The sequence below is a fragment of the Etheostoma cragini genome, chromosome 1, assembly GCF_013103735.1.
Source record: "Etheostoma cragini isolate CJK2018 chromosome 1, CSU_Ecrag_1.0, whole genome shotgun sequence".
In the NCBI taxonomy this organism is placed as follows: Eukaryota; Metazoa; Chordata; class Actinopteri; order Perciformes; family Percidae; genus Etheostoma; species Etheostoma cragini.
This window is the reverse complement of record NC_048407.1, coordinates 6,753,967-6,768,291: the sequence shown is the minus strand read 5'-3', so window position 1 is coordinate 6,768,291 and position 14,325 is coordinate 6,753,967. Positions and strand designations below refer to the sequence as shown.

General features: G+C 39.9%; 1 protein-coding gene across 3 annotated transcripts in view; it reads right to left on the bottom strand.

Annotated features, from left to right (window-relative positions):
* lrrk1 (leucine-rich repeat kinase 1) overlaps positions 1 to 14,325 on the bottom strand; it is a 101,815-nt gene that overhangs the window by 18,443 nt on the left and 69,047 nt on the right. For all 3 annotated transcript variants that reach the window (XM_034873496.1, XM_034873572.1, XM_034873639.1), the window contains 5 exons: positions 8,978 to 9,147; positions 7,028 to 7,231; positions 6,449 to 6,588; positions 5,719 to 5,856; positions 658 to 852 (listed from right to left, as the gene is read on the bottom strand). In XM_034873496.1, the coding sequence (XP_034729387.1) occupies positions 658 to 852; positions 5,719 to 5,856; positions 6,449 to 6,588; positions 7,028 to 7,231; positions 8,978 to 9,147 (847 nt within the window). The remainder of the gene's footprint in view (positions 1 to 657; positions 853 to 5,718; positions 5,857 to 6,448; positions 6,589 to 7,027; positions 7,232 to 8,977; positions 9,148 to 14,325) is intronic.

The following is a 14,325-nucleotide window of genomic DNA, read 5'->3' as shown; positions in this document are numbered from 1 at the left end:
CATTTCTGACACGCTGCTTTATTTAAATTAATTTTCTACCACCAACACATAGCGACAAACACCAATTAACAGAACTCAGTAATTTAACATTATCTAACAAGTGTAATGAAGCAGCTCTGTTGTAAAGGCTAACGGTGCTCGGTTAGCACAATGGCATCATGTTAGAAAGCACAGCCAAAACAATTTGTCATAAAATAAGTAACAATAGTGGTAGCCAATATGGTATCGACATTGATGACTAAGCAGAAGGTAATATATTAAGTTGAAGCTAACTCTGATAGCTGTAGTTAACTTTAGCTGTCTCAAAGAAGCTCTCAGCTAAGCTACTATAACGACACAGTTAGGAAAACATAACGAGCTAAATTATGATAAAAAGCATTTTGGCTTGGTGGATGTGGATTTTAAAGCCATGTTAAAACTATTTCCCATCCTTCTTCGAATTTCCAACCGCCGCCTGTCACTCCCCCCTGTACTAACGTTACTTTGTACGTAACGTTAGTTAACGGATTTTGTATTCACATAAAGGTAGACCAAGGCAAGTAGAAGGAGATTAGCTAACTTTAGCCAAAATATTTATAAAAATAAAATAAAAAAAAATAACATTTGAATAGTAATTTCAGCACTTGAATAGAATTGTGAACAAGAAGGGAGGCTCACCTTCTCGGGCTTGGTGTCCCAGCATTCAGTCATCATGCTGTGGAGGCAGCAGAACTGAACCTCCTGTGGACTGCCCAGCACTGGACGGATGCCTTTGGAGAGCTTCTTTGCAATCTGAAACTGATGTTGTCCCAGCACAGGCCTCCGCCCAGACAGCAGCTCATACAGCACCATACCATAGGAGAACATGTCCACCTTTAGGCGGTGATGAGAGGAATAACATGGGGCATCAAGGTCAGGTTTCAGAAGTATTAAGGCCACCAGCCTTGGATTTTAAGTGTGTTTGGCTGGTTATGTGATGTCAGGAATGTCAATTTTTATTTTTTATTTAACCTTTATTTAACCAGGAAAGTCCCGTTGAGATTAAAAACCTCTTTTTCAAGGGAGTCCTTTAAAGAGTTAAAAACATTTACAATGTAAACAGGTCATTTCAGGTCAAATCAAATGGATAGTAAGAAAAAGAAACTGAAACTGAAATGAGTAAAGAGTAAATGTAACCATAGCAAGTAGGGCTGGGACAATATGCTTTTTTCCTTGATTGCATTTGATTTGTATTGCAATTTTCATTTATTGCGGTAAGTATTGTGGTTGGATAGTATTGAGTATTGGGATTTTCTTTTCCTTCTTTAATAAAAAATGAATATCTTCAAGAGACAATATATGATGTGACATTTCTAAAAACTAATTGTTTTCCAAGAGGAATGCACATCACATGTCAGTCAGTCTGACTTTTATTTCATTTTTAAAGAAGTACATCACATGGATTTTCAACATCTTTTGCTTTGCTATGTTTTGCTGGAAACAGATATGAGGTAGGGGCGCCAGTGGTAACAAATCAAAAATGTTTTGCTATAAATACTGTGTACACACACACACACACACAAACAACACACACACACACACACACACAATCACACACAGTATAACATCTAGAGAAAGAAATCAATTAAAAAAAAAAAAAAAGTTCCCAGCCCAATAGCAAGACATAACGCCAAAAAACTATTTTGAAAGATGAGGTGCAACTATAATCCTTTACTAACCAGCAGAGGGAGAGGGGGGGGGGGGGGGGGGGGGGGGGGGGGGGGGGGGGGGGGGGGAGGTGAATGATTGCTTGACTTTTACTGATAATGACAATGGAGACTAGCCAGATACTCCACAGCACCACAACTCTGGCTTATCCTGCACTCCTCTTATCTTCTGGAGTCAATTTAAGTGAGCGCCGTGTTGTTTTTTTCCTCGTTCGACACTGACTCCAAACAGCACATTTGTTCATTAAGTGTGATTTAAAAAAACAAACACTTATACTTTGTGTATATAAAGTAAAGAGGTACTCTAGTTGTTTTCCTTTCTTGTTCATCTCATCCTAGAAACCCAAATCTGAAGATTTCTGTCTGTGGTCACAGAGAGTAATGGTGGACTCAGCCCTTGGGTGACTTCCTAGAATAACTGCAGAGAAAACAGTTGTGCAATGCCAAATCACTCAACTACATCTGTGGTGACATCACTTGGTAGTTGCTTCAGATATATTTAAGGTCTCTGGTATGTTATGGAATACCCCAGCTAATATTCTTATAAGGAAGTCCTCCTGACCTCAATCTGACTGGTCTAGCACCTTATCACTCTGTATTATGTAGTTAGTTTTTATCCCCACTAAAAAGACAAAGACACCGGATTCTCTCATCCTTGTTTGTAATATGTAAATACTGGAGGTATTATCTTATGTAGCATAATAAGTTGTATTATATACAGGTCAGGTGACAAATGAAAGGAGAATACCGAATAGGACTAATGACTTATAAGATGACCAATGACTTGATAAGACCAACAAATACAATGCACCAGATAAACCAGGAAAACTCTTCCTTAAAGGAAAATTCCGGCGATTTATTTATTTATTAATGATGATCATTATAAATATGTGTGTACTTTTGATTGAATAAAACCCAACCCAAATCGGTGCAGGCAACACGGAGTAGCTGCAGCTACGTGTACGAGCTTCCACTGAGCTAAAATGGCAGTTGTCGGGGGAAGCTCAGTGGAAGGTCATACACGTAGCTGCAGTTACTCCCTGTTGCCTGCACTGATTCGGATTAGGGTTTTTTCAGTCAAAAGTACACGCATATTTATGACAATCAAGATTCATGTAAAAAAAGGAAACGGAATTCAGGGTGTTTAGTCACAGGGTTGTGCGTTGGTGAAATGGCCCATTTGTGTGACTTCTTGTTGTGTCATTTAACCCCCAAACATATCACAAGTAGACTTTATATTTCACAATTACTGCTGTAAATAATGAGAGGTCCCCGTTTGGTATAAAACAACTTTGAGCTGAGGCCCTGGTTGAGTGTGCGTCCCATATATTATTTCAATTCAATTCCAACCTGCTTCCCTTTGCTGTCATTCCCCTTCTCACCCCTTTCATGTCTAAGCTGTCCTATCAAATAAAGGCCTAAAATGCCAATTTTACTATCTTTCTACATGTACATTACATATTCTTTGTCCTTGTACTGTATACTGTGAACTTTTGCACAATATTTTGCACATTCCAGCACAAAATTATACAGCTGTTCATTTTAAAATAAGATATATTTTTTCCTATTTACTATTTTAAATTCCTTTACTCTTTTATAATATCTGCACTGTTTATTCTTATGCACCAAATCACATAGAGAAATTCACTTTTCACGCTAACAGTCTTGGCAATAACATTGCTGATTCGGAAGAGGATTATATTTGGATTAGGGTTAAAGTAGGTAGACTAATTGTCATTCAGTATTGTTGCTATTATCCAAGCCTATAAAGAAATGGCTTGTAGCAGTTTTTTAGGAGCATTACTGTATAATGTCAAGATCTTAAACTGACAAACACAGACACTTCCAATTCTTGCCAAGATACTCACAGCTGGCAAAAAAACGTTAACAGCCATAAAGCTGTTTTACATTTATTTTCCAGTTACACTTTCTTTTTCCACTTGCTTCATCTTTTTTTCTCTCTCTGGCTTTGTCTGCATCCTATTAGAATAGTTAAACCTCATCAAAAAGTACAATTAACTTCCAGGATAAGAGGAAAGGTATTTGATTGGCTGAAGTCAGCGGATTCTGTGGGACAGGGGCTGATGAATAGAGGTGGAGGCTTACAGATATTTTTCTCTTTGAAAGCTTCCACTACAAAAGAAAGGGGCTAGTTTAACAGTAAGCCATAGTAAAGCTAGCCTCCCAAAGGAGAGCAGGAGCCTCTGAATGGAAGTTAGTACTAGAGTTATAACAATTCCAAATGTGGCAGTACAATTAATTGTCTCAGAAAAAAAAATCCACTGATATGTGACTCAGATAATTCAATTACACAATTATAGTCTATAAAGTAAACAACGCCTCTTTATTATAATAAAATATTTTGTCTAACTGTATCCACCCTTGTCATTTTTCTTGCTATGAACATATATAGGCCCAAGTGCCGACAAGTAGCATAGCTTTAGCTCAACAGTCCGACCAATAATTCCTTTTATAATTACAATTTGGATAGCTAAACATATTCAACAATTACCATCAACAGCCAAACCCTAAAGATCTTAGCTAATAAAGCAATTAATTGTGGTTAAACAAAGAAATGTGATCATAAAAAATAATTGACTATTAGACAATTCTGCAATATTTGGTCTAGTCGGGACAGAGAACACATGCCGGCTGAATTCAAAAACTATTGACTAAAATCGACGTTCACCCTGCACAGCGGTGAAGCTGCTAATGCTAACCCAGTCACTGGTTTTAAGCCAAGACAGTCAAGCTTTATAAAATGAAACGATAAATATGTGCCAAAATAGATTTGTGAATTGAAGATGTTACAGCTGCCCTCAGATCAAACTGGACACAGACTTGAAGAAAGTTGAATAGGCAGCTACCTCTGCTAACACTAAGGGCCCTATTGTAACGATCTAAGTGCACGGCATGTGGCACATGGCGCAGGTGCATTTAGGGCGTGTACGAATCCACTTTTGCTAGCTTAGGAGCGGAAAAAGGGGTCCGTGGTCCAGGTTTCAAAAGAATTGTACTTAGTCTCTTAATTAATGATAGGTGTGTTTTGGGCGTAACAACCAATCACAGTCTCATCTCCCATTCCTTTTAAAACTTAGGCGCGTTTGTACCTTGGCGCATTGCTATTACGATGGCTGATTTGCTAAGCAGGAAGGAGTGATTTTCAAGAGAAGAAACTGATCTTCTTGTGCGTGAAGTTGTAATATTTTTCTTTTGCATGTTTTTCCCTGTGTGTGTAGTCTCGCTTTGCCCTCCTCCAAAGCACGCTGACGGAGGGTCTGGCTACTCCACGTAACAGTCGGGGATGGGAGGAAAACTTACTCTGGTTTAATGGCATTGCTTTACACCAATCAGAATTGTCATGGGTGGTGCTAAACTCAGCAAAGAGCCGCTGCAAAATAGTTATGCGAGAGTAAATTCAGATTGGACAGACAGTCTAGCTAGTTGTCTCAATTTACCAAGCAGAGATCTGGGGAGCAGTCAACAATAGTCCTTATAAATCAACCAAATTTAATACTCCAACGCAAAGAAAACGAAAGGAAAGGGAAAATAAATGCATGTGGCGGAATTTTCTGCAGTACCGGAGCAATCCCTGTAGTGGAGCGTGAAAGATAGACTACTGTGTGTGTAAAAAGGATAGTGTAAGCGCGCTGTGCACAAGCCAAGGTGCATTTTACTAATGCGCTGTTAAAATAACAATGAAATGTTGCGTAATTGACTTAGGTTTTTGTAGTTCAAACGTAATTGAAAACATCTCCTTGTAAGACCAGACAGCTGCGTTGGTCTTAAACTAGCAAAGACACTTGCAAAGGGCTTTGTGCTGCTCTGCACCATGTGTAAGATATAGCCCTATAACTATTATAAACGTTTTGGCTGTACAAGAGCTTGAGGTTGCAGTAGTGCTAACTCTGATGCTATGGCCCACCATGAATCAGAAATTAAAATTCATCCAACAAAAAATGTAAATACTGGGGTAAGGTAACTTTTAACTTTTAACATCCCTTAATATGGGTTATCAGGAGCAGGCTGGTACCTTTTCATCATACACTATGCCTGGTCGGATCTCAGGAGCCTGGTAACCCGGTGTGCCCTCAACCCCCAACGCCCCCTCATGGAAGGTTTGTCGAGAAATGCCATAGTCAGACAGTTTAATGTTAACTGGATCTTGCACCTGGAAGAAGATACATGAATTAGTGAACAAGTAAGATGATAGACACAACAAGCCTGTCTGCTTCTTTAGAAAACATAGTGTTTGTTGATAGGATTAAAGTTTATATTGATATAGTTTGAATGCTACTGCTACAACTGAAGTCCAACATGTTGTTATGTTATATTATAAATCCATTAGAATATTGTCAATAAACCCAAATCCAAAACTTCTAACATAACCTTTTTATGGTAATCCATAATCTAATAACTAACCATTATTTTTATAGATTAATCAGTCAATTATTTTCTTGAGTAATCAATTAGTTGCCTGGTTTATAAAATGTCAGAAAATGGTGAAAAATGTGGATCAGTGTTTCCCAAAGTCCAGGATGACTTCCTCTAATGTCTTGTTTTGTCCACAGCTCAAAGATATTCAGTTTACTGCCACAGAGGAGAGAATCAACTAGAAAATATTCACATTCAACAAGCTGACAGAGAATATTTAAGGTTTTTACATAAAATAGCTCAAACCGATTGTCAAAATAGACTAATTTAATAGTTAACACCTAATCAAATATCCGATTAATCTTTGCAGCTCTGACCCATATACAGACCTCCAGAGACCACACCAGGATGTTGTCAGATTTGAGGTCACAGAAGATGATGCTCTTCCTGTGAAGGTACGCCAGTCCTGCAGCAATCTGATAGGCCACTTTGAAAGTAAGCATGTGACCAAGGGGCATGTACCTGGAGCCTACAAGGACAAAACACAACCTCAGTTCCACTAACACAGAAACGTAGTCTGGCTATCACCACTGAGATTGAGCATTGGTCTGGGGAGTCTGCTCTGTATTTTCTCGGCACAAAAGGCATACCAACGGGCATAGTTCAAATGACTTGGTACTCTGCTGCGCTTCTGTGGCCACTATGTTGAATGTAAACAAGAACTTGCTTGGCCACTTCTCTATCGGCATTGTGTTAAACCCATCAATAGCGGCCAGGTAGATAAGCCAGTTTGTGATTGGTTCCCGTAAAATTGTGAACAGAAGCAGGAGAATTAAACGTGCAGGTTTCCAGACCAAGCTGCAGGGCGAAATCAAATTGCCGGCAGACTGGTTTACCCAGTCTAACAGAAAAAAGCTTTGAGACCAACGCCAGGTGGGAAATGACAAGATGCAGATCTCAGTACGTGCCTGTGCCTTTGTGCTTCTCTTCCAGCACGGTGTTAAGGCTGCCCAGGGGAGCCAACTGCAGGGCGAAGCAGAGTGGATGGATGCTGATGCCCACCAGAGAGACAATGCAGGGATGCTGTAGAGAGTGCAACATACTGGCCTCCTGGCGAAATTCAGAGAAGCTGTGACAGGCATCTGCGGACTGCAGATGTTTCACCATGGTGTCTAGGGGCAGGAAAGAATTGAATGAATGGGGATAGAAAAAAGGGATACTTTCAAATGAAATAAGCAAAGAGCAGATTTGTGCCCAGATGAATTCTCCAGGATCTCATATTGATAATTATTTTTACAAACCTTTTTATACAGGTGGTATATGTCTGCCAGAATAATCTTTACCCTTGTTAGCTTTTTTTTTTTGGAACTGTCATTCCCAGCTCAAGGTGTTTGCATGATTCTATTTAAGTCCATCTGAAGAGAGTTAAGGATTAAAATCTCCGCACATACCACTAACTAATAACATGGGACTGATGTTCCACACTTAGGTCATGCAATATTTGAGATAGTAAAATCAGCTGATAAAGACCATGAGATGCTGTTATTCCACATTCCACTGCATACCACAGTGAAAATTAGTGAAAATGATTTTAGTCACCTTTAGTAACTCTGGGGTCAGACTGTGAGGTTGTTGTCTGCAGTGTAAAAAACATTCGTCTCGCAGCAACTTTTTTGGCAGCTTATCATATCATCTGTTGCCAATTAATCATTCAGCAAGTAGCTTGATAACAGGCCAAAATTAAACTTGTCTGTTTTCTGGTGCTCTCTGCGGAATGAGGGGAAAACTGCCAGTCTTTTTCACCAAATCAGTTCTGGTTCTTGAACTGGTTCCATATAGGATTCTTGGAACCTTAGTGCTGTCTTACGCTACATTTACATTTCTACGTTTCGGTTTAAAAACGAATATCTTGCTATGTTTACACCTCACATTCACACTGCTCTGGCTTTTCAGAGCCCCTAAACCGGAGACATTTGGACACATCTGTTTTGGTTTGGAATCTGTGGGGTTGTGTTGCAGTCTCAAAGGCTGATAACGGAGACTTTTAGCAACACCAACACTGACGCAAAGGTTTTTCCACCCGATTGGGTCTCATCAATCATGATGACCCGTTCTCTCAGACTAAGCTACGGACGTTACCATGGCAACTACCAGTTCCCTCCTGTTCATATGAGAGGTTAATGAGATATTTTGGTTTGGGCCTGTTAGCTTAAACAGAGATTAGTTCAAAAAACAATCTTGAATTATATTATACTAATGATTCCACTGCATGCCCTTTGCCTTCCCCCCGACAATTTCTCACTGCACTTGTGTGCAATTTCTTTTTGGTTGACAATCGTTCAACCTTAATTTATCCTTGAGAGATCATCGGGAGGCAACCTTCCTTTTCAATGTCACCGAATCAGATTACAAAGACAAATACAGAATTATAACACAGACAGTACAATCATAAGAAATACAGAAAGCCAATAAAACATTTAGAATTGGACAATTATTTGATAAATAGATTCTGGTTATAAGAATCCATGACATGCTTAGAAGGGTTTAAAATTAGGTGCGTGAATCATTACGGCACCTGTTCCATGTTGGTGGAAAAGAGGTATGCCACAGTACAATCAGAGGAGACCACACAACTCCAATGTGATACGTCTTTTCACCAGTAGTGAGGTTGTGTCGCGAGGTCAAATTATTCTCAGGAGTCCCATTCTCACAGTTACTTTTTCCTTTGTGTCATGAAATTCAGTGCCAGATAAACCTGATGGGGACATCTTATGTAAAATTCATTAGAGGTAGTATAAAAAGTTATAGTGGTTGTGTGATATTGTGTAATATTGCATTTAGTATTGACACAGCAGCAGCTTTCAAAAAACCATTTAACAATTTCATAATTAAAAACAAACAAAAACATGCCTCTGTACCTGTATCACTGCTGATGGTTTGCTGTCGACACTTCTTGAAGTGGAAGCGTTTAATGGCCACTGGCTGGTCACGATATCGGGCTTGGTAGATGATGGTTCCACTGCCACCCTGGCCAAGGATGTTGCTCTCCCCCTCAGAGTACTCCAGATGGGCCCTCTCCAAAAAGAGGCTAACACACACACACACACACACACACACACACACACACACACACACACACACACACACACACACACACACACACACACACACACACACACACACACACACACACACACAGGTTGGAAACAAACCTCCAGGTTAGCCAAGCTTAATTTAAAGAAAACAACCTGAACAGTAACATTATAATCCACACATAAGCATCTTCATACTTCAACTGTGAATGACAACTGTACTTCCTGCAGTTGTGTGCAGAGTTTCACTGTACAATGAGGGAATATTTGCAACATTTGATGTGCACTGTCTGTCAGTTTGATCTCTGAATAAAGTAGTTTAGATCATCTGAATAAACTATTGTTTTGTTTTCAACAGTTTATTCAGGTCTCCTTGTAAAAACTGTCAGCTTCAACTAATCTAAAGCTCAGTTGTTGTTGAGTCCTGGAAAGACAGCACACCAATACTCAGGTCATTAAACTAGCTTCAATTGTCATAAAATATTGTTTAAAGTGTTACTGACATGTCTATAAACCACCAACTGCTCGAGGCGCCCGTCCATCTCTCCAACAGTGCATGTTTAAGTCCTGAGCCTGTGTGTGTATTTCATGCATGTACAGTATGTAATATGTGTACAAACTGTAGGGAAAATGTGAATTTCATAAAAAAAGCATGTCTTCTTCTTGTTCTTCTTCTAATTGTCAGCTACACAACAATTACGGAATCAGTCGTAACTGAACATCTTAGGTCTCCATTCAACAATGCTCATTAAAGTTGTATAAAACACAAAATCAGAAGTAAAATAAATCTAAATGAATGTTGGTGATTTGGTGGTACGTGGTTTAGAGGCATTATGAAAACGTGTATCATTGTTCGGTCTATATCATCAGGATATTGATCACTTAAATGTTTTTCTTCTCCCAACGCTGGCAGTAGTTTGTTCCACATGCATGTGTGATCCTTTAAGAACTGTAGGGCCTTTGAACTTTGGGATTTAGTCAGAAAGTTGAATGTGAGCAGGTGTCGACAAGGGGGTAAGCCTCTTCTCTCTAAGCGAAGCTCCCTATTACGCTATTTTGATATTTGCAAGTCATCACCTGCAGTTAGCATTTCATTGACTGCAATTCATTTTGGCGCCATTTTTAACTTTATATCTAAAGCGTTTAAAAGACTCTATGAAACACAACAATGTAAAAAAGCCTTCATTACCTTTTAGCTTGCCTTATGGCTCCATAGACGTTTTTGTAAAAATCGGCTAACAAATGTGTCATAATCACGGGAATCACTGCTGTACAGTAGAGGAATCACCGTAAAGTAGCTACAGGGTGAGTTTGCCGACAGTTTGGACTTCCATTAGCTGTTCAGGTTTTATTACTAATGTTAACTAGTATGTTAATTAGCAGTAATTAGTCTGCGCCTATGTTATCTCCTAACATATACCTACACTCCCCGTCTCTGCTGATTGGGATTGACTGAGATTTCTCTACCAGAAGATTTACAACTTTCAGACAGTTGCTCAGGTCACATCTACGTCTTCAAGCTCAGTTGGAGGCTGCGCTGTAACGCTCAGCCATCACCGGAAAAGAGCTTCTAATAGACTTCACTGGTCTCCGTCCAGAACATCGGGATCTGCTGGTCCACAATTTGTCCCCTGCCTGCTGCTTTCCTGGAACATTCAAAATGGAATTGATTACCTGGTCATTCCAGCGCTATTGACAAGATTTTTTCACCCAAGCATGCTTCACCGGGGAAGCCGGTCTGCCCCCAGTGGGACATTCCCTGCATGCTCAGTTTTACATCTGAGGGCTGACCAGTCCAGGGAACTGGCTTGTAACATCTCAGACCGGACTGTGGAAGCGCAGAGGGGGATTGATACAATCGGTGTTGGTGGAGTTGCTTCGTGTAACCACAGGATTGGCAGAAAAGTTGGATGGACTGTCAAAATCACTACATGAACTGGATGCACGCATCACACTGAGGTCGGTAGCGATTGATTGATGAACATTGATTCGAAGAAATTCCAACGAGTCAACCTAATTTGGACTGAAATTGATCAACTACCCCCCCCCCCCCCCCCCCCCCCCCCCCCCCCCCCCACACACACACACACACACACACCTTCTCCCAACGGGAAAACAACTTGCAGCTGGGCTTCTATCTCGTCCTGTGCACTGGCTTATCCCCAAGGTCAGGCCGAATGAACTAAGCTTTTAACAACACAGACAGTCTGACGCTTCACATTCACACACACAAGTCATTATCTTACACACACACACACACCATACATTCCACATTAGTATAAAATAACGATAACTCAAACTAAACACTTGGAAAAGCCGGCTCCAGCTAAATTAACTTTACAGGAATAACTATAAAGACAAGGATTGACTGATTGTATTTTAAATGCACACAAGTAACGTAAGCAGACGTTTGCTAAATTAGCTGTTAGCTAAACTAACGTTAGCTTCCCAGTGGAGGCTACAACAAAGAGCGTGGAACAGATCGTGCAGTGTTGTGAATCCTCAAAACAGGATTATCATCTGCGCATGCACAAACATCTTGCGCGTGCGCAGGACGGGTCGTGCAGGCAGCACAGATTCAATACCAACAGCAGGACAGCTTCATGATTTGTGCTGTCATCTCTCCATACTATCCATGACTTTGGTTAGCATTCTCGGTATGTGAAATAGATGCTGACATACTGTTCTTATCTTATCAAAACTTTTTTAATTATTGTCACTAAGTTTGATGTGCAATATCTACATTTTTGATGATGATTTATAGTTCATATTAGACTGACAGTATGCTTCAGTAAGCTAGTTTGCCCACTATTACCTTGGGTTATGCTACAGGTAATTATATTTAGATAAACAATGAAGGTTATATCACGTACACTGTATAACAATTCATTACATATTTCTATTATTTCAGCTTTAGCTCCTGTATGTACTACCGCGTTACAGTGACGTATAGTTATATTCTTTTCACAATTACCATTGTATAATGTTTGTGACTTATCAATTTGTAAGTAACTGGTCATTGTATTTCAATTCCAAGTTTCACCCTTTCTCAGAGTTACAGTACTTGTGGTTCCTAGAGTCTCTAAAAGTAGAATGGGAGCCAGAGCCTTTGCTATCAGGCTCCCCTCCTGTGGAATCAGCTTCCAGTCTGGGTTCAGGAGACAGACACCGTCACCACATTTAATAGTTAACTTAAAACTCTCCACTTTGATAAAGCTTTTAGTTAGGGAGTGATGAGTTGTAGCGTTTGTCTAGACCGGCGAGGGAGGGTGTTTAGCACCCCTTCTCTTCTCCTCTTCATTTTAGTCAGATAAATTTACCATATAGTCTATAATATAATAACACTAGAAGGAGGCAGGGCAGTACAGCACGACCCGGCAAGGAAGAGTTCTGGCTCGACCAGTCTCCTCTCTTTACCATGTCTCTCTTAGTTATGCTGTAATAGTTTTAGATTGCCGGGGGACTTCCTTTGACACACTGAGCTCCTCTCTCCTCTATCTTTCCATTTGTGTACATCCATGTCCCAGAAATGCCTGTCTGTAACCTAGCTCTGGGGGGTCTTTCCCCAGAGTCCTTATGTTCTTTTTCCCACAGTTTCCTTGGATCAGGGAGGTTCGAAGATCATGGTTGCAGCTGTCACCGTTGAATTGAATTTCTAAATCAAATAAACTGAGTTATAACAATTCCAGTCTCCAGTGCTTCATGGTGGAAAGTGTTTAGCTGCTGGTCAGATTGTACAGGGTTACGTGCATGCAGGACAATCTTTGCTATATGGGGCTGCTCAATGTCAGATTTTACATAGAATTACCGGTTTCCTCCCAATAAGTTTATATACAGCCCAGGGTGGGACATTAACTTTTTTCCCAATTTTACCAGCCACTTATATTTTTTACGAGCCACCTTTTCCAGGATTCAAATTTATAAAAGAAAGTTCATATTTTGAATTGCTTCAGTACATTATTTTGTATTAATATACATTTTATAAATATAAGCAAATAAAAAGTGATGTGAAAAAAATGTGCCTTTATTGCCACACTCTGCTCCTGAGGTCCCAAATTTGCCAGCTGTATGGCAGTGCACTTGTATTAGACTTGGATAACTCATGGTCTTTTATTGCCTCTAATTTAAGGTTAGTTGTTCCTCTAACCAACACATTGTTTTCATTTTCTTAAGATGAGTAGGTTTGAAAGTAAGTACATTGCATATACTGGTTGTCTGTAAGGTAGGCTATAGTTGTTGACGTGGCATCACGATAGAGAGCCACCAACGTGAAGCCAGGCCCCCCCATCCTGTCAGACACATGCTCATCCCAGTGGACAGGAAATTCACAACTGCGTCGGTCTTAAACTAGCAAAGACACTTTACGCTTGGTTGCCCCTTAAGTGGAAGCTACTCTCCCCCCTTATGTGCAATATATTTGTAATCACACTGTCTTTCTCTCTCCCTGTCAATAGTAGCTCACTCTACCTGGCATAGTAACGCATATAATTTTGCACATCTGTTTATGTGCGCTGCAAGAGTTATGTTTCTGTTTATTGAATGCGTTATTTAGTGCAAATATGAAGATAATGCAGTTTAATCTCAGTAATGATGGTATATTAAATATGTAAAAGAAAGAAACATTTAAATAAATCATTTTAAAGTGCCTGAATAAATCAAACCACTCCATAACTCCACAATTCAAGTTTCACTTTCCACGATCCGTGACCAGGGGAGGAGCATCTTTATGTTTGCATTTATGTCCCAGTAATGCTTGTTTTTAACTTAGATCCGGGGAGCTTATTCCTTGAGTTTTCTCACCTTGCAGTTTTCATTGGATTGGGGTGGCACCTAAACCATTGATGCAGCTGCCGCTGTGATCCTCATCAGCAACCTGCTATGCCCTACTATAGCCTGAATTGCTATTACTATTATTTATCATCATAGTTATATTATCTTTGTAACTATAATGGTCACTGTTCATCATACCAACTTCTATAATAATTATGAATCATATTTCTCCATATCTGTATCAGAGTCTCTGTGTCCCATCCGGCAGCGACGGATGCTGTCCACAAAAAGACTGTGTCTGTCCGAGGTTTCCATCTAAAAGGAAGTTTTTCCTCACCGCTCAAGGTTTCTACCTAAAAGGAAGCTTTACTTGCCACAGTTGCACTAAATGCTTGCTCTTGGGG